The sequence below is a fragment of the Cynoglossus semilaevis genome, chromosome 13, assembly GCF_000523025.1.
Source record: "Cynoglossus semilaevis isolate Cse_v1.0 chromosome 13, Cse_v1.0, whole genome shotgun sequence".
In the NCBI taxonomy this organism is placed as follows: Eukaryota; Metazoa; Chordata; class Actinopteri; order Pleuronectiformes; family Cynoglossidae; genus Cynoglossus; species Cynoglossus semilaevis.
The window spans coordinates 17,742,614-17,753,026 of NC_024319.1; the positions used below are offsets into that span (position 1 = coordinate 17,742,614).

The following is a 10,413-nucleotide window of genomic DNA, read 5'->3' on the forward strand; positions in this document are numbered from 1 at the left end:
TCCTCTCAATAAGTCTTAGGACTTTTCAGATCTATTCTGCAATCTGCAAACTGAAATCCAAATTTTTTTTATTTATTCAGGTATGCTTTGGCTAGAGACATGCATGTCCACTTTAAGACCAGAAACAGTAGTTGTTTTGGATGCTACTCACTTAAGTGTCCACTTCTATAAAAAAATTTACTACACACTGCTGTGTGTACCATTGTATTCGACTACTCAGATTATATGTTCTTCGCTGATTTTAGGCCCTCGAAGTATCAACTCTGATTATGAAAAAAGCAAAAAAATAACTTTTTAACCACTTGTTTGACACTACCGATGGCAGAGCTATATGCTAATTTACCTAAATCTAGCTATGAAATGTGTAAGTAAAATGCCGCCCACCCATTCCGAGGGCCACCACCTCATCCCTTTAACTGGAGAGCTACTATTGTAACATGACCGATGTGCATGATGAGTTAAATTCAAGTTTGGATTACAGAGGAAATATTGTCAGATAGTTATACGGGAATGAATGGGGGGGGGGAGGAGCGGGTCGCAGCGGGTTAAATGCTGATGCATACGAAGAAGACAAACAAAAAAAAAAAAAAGAAAAATAGTTGAGGCACAAAATCGATGCTATGTGGCTAAAATATCTCCAAATTCTAAAAAATAGTCTTTTTTTTTTTTTTTCTCTTGACATTTCTTTGCAAACGCACTGATGTGCAGATCTGAAGGTAAAATTTCTGCCGCGGGCCAAGTCCTTTGAAGAGACGAGCACCCGCGGCCCTGATAAATAAAACTTCTAAACTTTCACTCATTTCACCTCTTTGTAGAAATTGACCTCTCTGTGTTTAGAAATATAATAACTTTTGTCTTTTTTTAATTAAAAAACGGTGATTTGAGGTTACCGACTTATATGTTGATTCTTTCTTGTATAAATAACATCCAGATACTGACATTACAGGCTGCCCTTTCGTGAAATAATAATGCATATTAGCAAAATAGATTTGAGAAACTAAGGCTTTTTTTTTTATTATTATTATTATTATTATTATTTCAATACTTTTAATAAATGTATGCGTCTCGGATTAAATATAGTCTACATTGAAAACCTGTCACATATTCTTCCTCCCGTATATAAAAAACACACTTAAAGCTCACTTGTAAACCATAAACCTTAAACATAACAAGTGCATTAGCATTGGGTTATTTGTCGTTACATTCAGATACATTTAGCTTCTAGGTTTGAAAATGATTTGACAGGTTGTGCATCCGTTTATAATAAGGATTTCCCATCACTTCTCACGAAGGGATTCTATGTAAATACATGTAGTCTTAATCAAAATCATTTGTACCATTCAAAAAGCAGTAAGACAACATTGTAAATAATACTTACAAAAACTAAAAAAAAAAAAAAAAAAATTCATAAATGTCACCAAGAGAGGTTCCATGTATAGTCCAACCCCAATCAATTTTTTGACGAGCAGGACAACCCATGGATTGTTGGCCAGTAACAAAAAACTAGGGAAGTCCGATAATATCGAACGACCGATATTATCGGCTAATATTAGCTTGATTATGTAATATCAGTTAGAATCGTTATCGGGGGGTTTTTTTCCCCCTCCGATAATGAAAACCCTGATGGTTTTGAAGTGAATGGTATCAGTATTGGTTGATATCAGAATCGGAAATAAGTATTTGGACAATATCGGCAGATCGGATATCGGCGGAAAAGTTCGGTACAGTATCGAACATCCTCAATCAAAAACATTGTGAACTGTGGATTCCCATGGACACGTTGGGAAAACATGCAAACTCAATATGGACCATTTTTACAGCCCAGGGTTCAAACAGGTGACATTCATAATCATCACTCTACAAGTGCGACCCTCATTTAAAAAAAAAAGGAATTAACCAATTTTATCATCTCAACGTATCGTTAAAAAAAACCCAGCAAGGCTACATTGACACTACTTGTATTTCCTGGAATAACCAATCTTATGTCTTGATACTTTCAGCTCTGACCTGGCAGCAATCCATACCCATTGTCTATTGGCCCGAGGTTTTGGATCTTTTTACAGTCACAGCGTGTAACCACTATAAAATTTAACTTGAAACTCTATGCCCAAATATGGGCAGTTAAATAACACAGGAGAGTTGAGCTCAATACTGCAAAAAAAAAAAAAAAAAAAAAAAAAAAAAAAGTAAGTACATAATACATGCGACAGATTAGGGAAATTAACAAAAGATACTAGACCCATTTTCAAAAAGTATTCATCGTAAAAAAAAAGCAGTATTTTGTCATCTGCGGTGAGACAATGATGGAACCAATCTCTGATCTCCTCCTGCTGCGATGTTAGCCTAAGCTCTGTACTCTCTCGTGTTCCTGCTGCGATGCTAGCCTAAGCTCTGTACTCTCTCGTGTTCCTTTTTTCTCGATCTTAACGGTGTTCGAAATCTCACCACGTTTCCGGGATTCACTTTGGTTTCTGTATGTAACCCCCCCCCCGACGGACGCGGCGAGATCAACGACGTGCTCCGAAACAGCTAGCTTGGTTACGCCTGGTACTACGAAAACATACGGTATTTTATACAAGAAAAATCCCTTGGCCTGTTTAGTTGAACTCCAGACTGATATACTGGTAGGAATTGAAGAAAGAAACCCTCAAAGATCCTCCACAGTTCCGACTCTCTATTTAAAATTTTAGGGCCTTCTGCTGCCGCCTAGTGGACGAGTACTGAATTGTTGAATTAATAATAGTTTTTTTTTTTTAAAGTGGACAATATTCCACGACGATGGTCTCTAGTAGCGCACTACTGGGCCACAGCACAGTGGTTGGAATCGCTGATGTAACAAGTTTAAAAAAAAAAAAAAAAGTAGCGATGTTTTACGACATCATGGTGGTCAATGCTCGCTGTATATTTTAAACAGTTTCATTTCGACTTGTTTAGTCCATTACTATTATTGCTTTCCTGTCTAATATACACATTTACCGGTTAATTCACTTGTTATTATTATTATTATTATTTCACTGTTTTGTTTTTTTTTTTTAACTTTTCAAATCTGCTCGAAAAATCATACGTTAGCATCTCCGTATAGGCTCATCGTCATTAGTGTTTTCTAAAATGCTTGGCTACCTCCTCGATTAGACATCTGAACGACAACGGTTAGCTTCCGCTTCAATTATATTTCTTAAGCATATGAATCTATCTAATAAACTACTCTTGTCGAAGGACGACAGGTCAGATATTAGGCTTCTACAAATACAATTTGATCATGTCGTCCGTTAAAGTAACCACCGAACCGTCGGCGACGGCGGCTCTTTGATTCTCGTCACAAATACAGACATATTTACATAAATGCTTCGAGTGCTTCTTTATAGAGTACAATACTAAAATGACTTTTACAGCATCTAAACTGGAAGGAACTCTGATCTGCTCTCTCTCTCTCTCTGTCTCTCTTTATAAACCGACGTCGAAAAGTTAGCATTTAGAAAAAGGATAAGAGTTCTCCCAAAGAAACTACAACTACACTGGTACTTATAATAAAAAACTGGCAAAATAACAAAACAGTGATAGGGAATCCTTATGTGCACGCCTTCAGAATTTGACGAATGTCACCATCAGGGGTCGGGGGTCGGGGTTTGGTATTCTTTAAGCGCACATTCATAATAAGGTGCTTCAATGGATATTTGAAGTAAAAGGGGCCTAATTTCTTCAATCCCTTCGGATTTTGATTCACATTTGTTTTTGGAGTTTTAAAAAATAAATACTTTGAATGTTGTCACTGTGAAAAGGCCCAAGTTGCTACAACGAATGTGTATTCAAATGTGATTAAGGCAGAAAACAAAAGGTCTAAACATACCCAAACATTGGTCAAATCGCATTGTAATGTAAGGAACAAACAGATCAAGGGGGTGTGTGTGTGTCCCGGCGGAACTTGAACGGAACTGTTCTGGCAAAAAAAAAAAAAAAACACGGTAAAGGTAATTCAAATGAAATCGTACAGCGTGGCTTTGGCTGACTAACCGCCTCATAATCTTATTAGAAATAAGAAAATAAGGAATAGATAAATTCTCCTCTTTGTTCACTGCGTAACTGGTCGGGGGGTTTAGGCTTGTGCTCCTGTATTTGAATGCTGGTCATACTAGGGTTACTTTGAGAGACAAACGTTGGTACGTGGTGTAAAAGAAACTGGTTTCTAAAGATCACTGTGACTTGCTTCATGACCCCGGTAACTAAAGGATACTTTTGTAAATGCTTATTGATAGTAACCATCATTTAACCTTTTTTTTTTTTTTTTTTTAAATTTTCGCTATCAAAAAAATGTCCTTTATAACAAAGATCCCCAACCCTTTTCGTGCCACGGAATAGAAAGCTCTCATGGACCAGTCAGAAAGGTGCACGGAAAAAAACGAAAAAAAACACAAAAATACGATTGATTTTTTAAAACAAAAATAAAGTGCATTGAAATGATGCTGATAAGTTGAATGTCACACATTATGCAAGGATGATTTTGCACCATAACGAAGGCTCTCCATAGGCTTAGATTTTGTGTCATGGTATGTGTCAAGAATAAGTTTGTCATTGGGGGAAAAAAAAAAAAAAACAAAAGTTACTTTTTAAATAAATGGTTAGTAACAATGGACCCCAATGGTTGGGAATCTCTGCCTTGGTTGATAACGCAATGGAGGAAAATGTTTTCTTCTACAGAAAAGGCTTGCTGAGTCACCATAACGCTACGAACTAACCCAGGCGTGGGCAAACGTTTCGACACGTAGGCAAAAAAAAAAAAAATTGTCCTAAAACTGATAGTTTTGAACAGATAGACGGAGCGTTCGTGATGAACCAAGAACAATTTACATGCAAAAGTCAAGTGCATTAAAGGCTAAAATGGCTAAAATGCTTTCATCTTCTACGCCATCTACTGGGGAAACGTGGGTATTGCAGGGAAAAGGATAATAAATTATATAATTCGAAAACATTTGGCGGGTGCCAGATTAGAAAGCTGAACAGGCAACAGATAATAAATTATATAATTCGAAAACAGTTTGGCATGGGTGCCAGATTAGAAAGCTGAACAGGCCGCATCCGGCCCCCCGAGCCTTAGTTTGCCCACGCCTGAGCTAACCCAAACGCGGCAGGTTAAAACTCACTAACAAAAAAAAAAAAAAAAACCAAACGAGGCAGGTTAAAACTCACTAACAACAAAAAAAAAAAATCCTTCCCATACTGAAATGTACCCCCATATCATTTAACAGCTTTAAACTCAACCCCATCTCCTCTCCACCACGGCCCCTCTGAAATCCCAAGTCAAGACAGATGCCGTGGGCGTATAATTTAACTCGGCCCAACTGCTGCTCAAATGGGGCGTTTCCTCTGCTTTTCTCTTCAATTACCATTGTCTGATGTCATTCTGGAGGCCTAAAGTGAGACGCTAGCACACAGCAACGGTGCAGCTGCAGGATGTGCCCGTACAGTAGGCTAAGTAGGATAAGCGCTGGCTACAGTGGGTTTTTTTTTTTAAACGGTAGCTTTTACCTGTACTCTCACACTGTGCTTGTGCGAAGACTTGGACTTGGAATGAGCTATCCTGGTGCGAGACCTTCCATCGAATTGTTCGACAGTAGCAAATGTCAACAAAAGATTTGAAATGTCCGAAAAGTCTTTCCAATTGATTAGGATTTTAGACCCAAACAGCTGAGAGTTGCAGAAGAGCAGAGGAAAAAGGGGAGATTTTGGTGCATCGTAATAACAGGCGGGACAGCTCACCCATTTCACCCATTTTGCCCCTAATACGGCTCCAAATTCCGCATACCGTATTATCTGGACTATAAGTCGCTCCAAAGTCTTTCCAATTGATTAGGATTTTAGACCCAAACAGCTGAGAGTTGCAGAAGAGCAGAGGAAAAAGGGGAGATTTCGGTGCATCGTAATAACAGGCGGGACAACGTGCAGCTCACCCATCTTGCCCCTAATACGGCTCCAAATTCCGCATACCGTATTATCTGGACTATAAGTCGCTCCAAAGTAAAAGTCGCTCCAGGCCCAAAAACAAAAAAAAAAAAAAAAAAAAATGGCCTTAAAAGAAACATATACGAGTCGCTCCAAAGGATGAAAAAAAAAATATGCGACAGGAGTAGTAGCTACTGGTACGCGATCCTAGAGCGCCCTCTAGCGGCTGCTGGACTATAAGTCGCTCCAAAGTAAAAAGTCGCTCCAGGCCCAAAAACAAAAAAAAAAAAAAAAAAAGTGCGACCCTCAAAAGAAACATATACGAGTCGCTCCAAAGGATGAAAAAAAAAATATGCGACAGGAGTAGTAGCTACTGGTACGCGATCCTAGAGCGCCCTCTAGCGGCTGTCGGGGTGAAAATAACAAACATGTGAAATTAAAAGTCACTCCTGAGTATAAGTCGCAAACCCAGCTAAAGGATGGGGGGAAAAAAAAGTGCGACTTATAGTCCAAAAAATACAGTACACCCGCAACTGCCCATGTGCCCTAATTATCAATTCGTTTGTTAAGGCCGTGTCTAGGTTATCATTAGTCCACAGTTCGAACCCAGACCCAGAAAACTGCTGCAGCAACTGCTCAAACGGTAAGCAGCTGAGGACGATGAGGATAGGTTGATTCAGCGAGTCTTCAAATCTGGTGCGATGAAAGGACCTGCCTTTGTACAGCTTACTAATTAGAGGGCAGAAAGCAGGGGCAGGATTTTTTTTTTTTTTTGCAACTCAAACATGCGCCGTAGTGCAAGAATGACCAACGCGGGTCTACAATATGTAATTTGGTGTCGGCCGTTCTGAGAAAACGCTTTAAAGTTTTGACTCAAACGTTGAGTCTCCTAATCATCCGTAGCGGGAGCACGAGTGAGTCAGAAAAGAGCGTGGACAGTAACTCTGACCGTCCGCTAGTCGGCTAACAACCCAGTAACTGAAACCAAATGAGCATCTTGACGGCAAAGCTCTCGTCAGGTGGCTTTGAAACAGGTCTATCCGGGAGACGAACGTTTCAAACGCAGCCAACCGGATGAATGTCAAGGTCTTACGACACAAAACAACTTACACAACCGCTTTGAGCTAAGCATTAAAAAAAAAAAAAAAAAAAAAAAAAAAAAAAGGTACGTGCTTTCCAAGTGCTACGAGAGCAAGAAGTGCCAAATTATTTAACAAACAATTAAATCATGTTGCGGATTCGGTGATGTTTAATTAAATGGTGTGGTTTTTTTTTTTTGTCGGAGCTTGAATCGGCTCTTTAAAACCACAGGATGAAACAGGCCACGTTTTTTTACTTCTTCAGTGCACTGACCATACACGTTTTCTGTCAATAATTCATCTTACTTTGCAATTATTATAATTTTTAATAATAACCTTTTTTTTTAACCACATGTATCAAATCACAATCACAGTCAAAGTGAAATGGCTAAATTTGAACCCTAGATCAGGGGTCTGCAACACGTGGCTGCCGATCCGTACGTCACCTCTTGCGTTTGCGTATTTGACTGATGAATCAAATCGTTTTTTTTTCTTGTGGCACAACACGTTAAGTTGTTAAATCTATAGTTTAACTACAATATCTACATCGTCAAATACTACACCACTGCCATCATTAAAATGTTTGTAATGTGTTTGTAGCTCTTGGGGGGGGGATTTTTCTTTTTTTTTTTTTGTTAGTGGAAAAATTGCAAAAATGCTCCTTAAGAGGTTTAAAGTTGCAGGCTCCTGACCTAGATCAACTTTTTTTTTTTGAAATTCCCAGACATGATTGACAATCGTATTTTAGTCCTTTTTGGAGTAAGGTGCGATAAACGTTTCCCTTTTTCTTTTTTTTTTGTAACAAAATTTGACTTCTTCAGTCAGACAGGTGTAGAAGGGTGAACTTCAACAATAGTCTTTCTCTGGTATGAATCCACCGTATGTTAAAAAAAAAAAAAAAAAAAAAAAAAAAAATTGAGCGATATAAATTCACATTACTGCTCTGCTGATGCCGTCGTTCATTAACCAAACGGGGCAGCAGACCAAAAAAAAGAAATACAGGGTACTATGCCTCTCTTATAAACAAAACTTTATAAAATATATATGGATTTAATATATATCCATCTATCTACCTATCCCCCTCTCCATATACACAGAGAGAGAGAGTGAGAAAGAGAAGATAGATAGACAGATATAATTACAAACCTAAAAAAAAAAAACATTTTTATACTATTTAGTAAAGCAAGCAGCGCCTTCTAAAATATCTGCTTGATTGTTTTTTTGGGGGGATTTTTTTTTCTGAAAATTAAAAAAAATGTGTATAATAATAATAATAACAGTAAATCATTTTTGAACAAACACTGTTTGAACAAACACTGTTAAAAACTAACTTGGTTCCTTAAGAGAATATTCGAATGGCCTGCGTGACTTGGGTGTGGCACACCGGGCACTCTGGGTGGTTGAGCTCACAGATTCGGATAGCGCACTCCATGCAAAAGAGGTTGTGGCCGCACGGCACCAGGGCGGCCGTCACCTTGCTCTCAAAGCAGGTCATGCAGTCGCGCATGGCCGGCGGCGAGTCCGCGACCGGCAAACGGCCCGGGAACCCCTCTGCAGCCGAGGTGGGCTCGCTGTGGGCGCGGCGGGCCTGAGCGTGGGGCGATCCGGCTACAGGCACGATGCTGGTGACTGACGAGTTGTTGCTTCCCGCTCCGCAGGACTCGGATAAGCCCGTGGAGGGTCTCGTCAGCGGTAGCGGGAGCCCTCCGAAGCTTTTTGAACGCTGCTGGGCATAGAAGGCCATCTGTTTGGGGTAGCTGGGGTCTCCCCAGTTTTGGGTTCCCTCAGATCCGAAGAAAGAGCAGGTCTTCTCTCCGGAACTGGAGAAGTTGGACTTGCTGTAGTTTCCCCCTACGTCGCCTTCCCCCGCGCCTACCACCATGGCGTCTGAGAAGTTCTGACGACAGCTGCTTGTAAGTGGCTTGCGCTGGCCGCCCTGCAGCCCCCACACCTGCGGTAACCGGCTCTCGAGACCGCCACTGCTGCCCGCCGGGCTACTTCCGCTGCTCGGCCCCATGCAGTCGTTCTCATTATTCTGGTCGTGCAGGCCTCCTGTTCGGAAGGCGATGTGCGCTTCGATCTCCTCGCGCGCACGCTCAGCGTTGCTTGGCGATCCCGTGATTTCAAAGACAGGGTCGCGGTCCCGACTTGGAGTAACGATATAGGTGCAGGTTTGTTGCTGGATGCGTTTGATGGTGGAGCCTTTGGGCCCCACTACTAGCCCGACAACGCGGTACGGCACTCGCACCTGAATAGTGGTTTGGCCTGGCAAAGGTGTGGGAGGCGAACCGCTGAAGGACACTCCCAACTTGTTGCGGGACGCCCGCAGCATGGAGAAGTGCTCCGCAGCTGAGATGATTTCACGACGGGCGAGCGCGACGTCCTCCTTTCGACCGGTGATCAAGAACACGGGCTCTTCGCCTCGGACGGGGGTTTTGATGTACGTGTTGGTCTTGGCCCTCAACGCTTTGATCTTGCAACCTGCAGACACCAAAGTACACATTTTTTAAGTGAGAATCAGCATTACAAAAATAAATATATATATATATATATATACTTTCAATGACATTCAATTTTCTTGTTGCATAAACATTCGTATTGTTCACCCTGTAAAACCCATTATTAGACAAGAGTCAAGTGGCGCCATTTTAATGCTGAGTTGGTGACAGGGCTGCAGGTGCCTTGGCTTAATATTACTGCATTTAGTTGCATTTAACCCTTTCATGCATGACGGTCACTACAGTGGACAGCTATGAAAATGTCATTTCCTATGATAAGAATAGGTTTTGATGGCAGTGTTGCCATATAAGCCTCTACAGTGGACGCCTGAGAATCACCCAACACTGCCATACTGTGGTCAGCCTTTGCAACTGCAGAGTAATTGTGTCAACATTCAAAAAGAAAATTTGGCGTATAAAAACAGAACCAAATCAGTTCTTATTTTTACACCAAGTGACTTACGACTTGCTAATACAGAAAGGAAAAAAGGCAAGGTAGCAAAACCACGCTGATTGTTGTTATTAGAATGTGTATTCGGCGGAACAACATAACGCAAATCCCTTCCAGCGTTTCATGTTTTTGTTATGGACTGTAAAGGACCAGACTTTTATGTTTCTGGACTGACTTACTTATTGGAATTTATAAAATGTGGTTTGTGAAAATATACAAATAGACATGTGACATATAGTTTGGCCCAAATAACTTGGACCTATTTTTTTTTTTTGTATTATTTGTCAAGACATCTGCTACTACCTTCCTAATCCTTAAGTATTATTTATACTTTTTTTATTTCATGTTTAAAAGCATATTTTATAGGGATGTCCAATATTCACTTTTTGCCGATATCTGATATGCCAACATTGTCCAAACTGTTAATTTCTGACTCCGATGTCAACCA

At 40.4% G+C, this 10,413-nt stretch overlaps 1 protein-coding gene across 1 annotated transcript in view; it reads right to left on the reverse strand.

Moving 5' to 3' along the window:
* Window positions 1-6,696: 6,696 nt before the first annotated feature.
* The window catches only part of mex3a (mex-3 RNA binding family member A), an 11,692-nt gene continuing 7,975 nt past the window's right edge, over window positions 6,697-10,413 (reverse strand). The window contains exon 4 of the mRNA XM_008324020.3: window positions 6,697-9,497. Within this exon, the coding sequence (XP_008322242.1) occupies window positions 8,356-9,497 (1,142 nt within the window). The 3' untranslated portion in view covers window positions 6,697-8,355. The remainder of the gene's footprint in view (window positions 9,498-10,413) is intronic.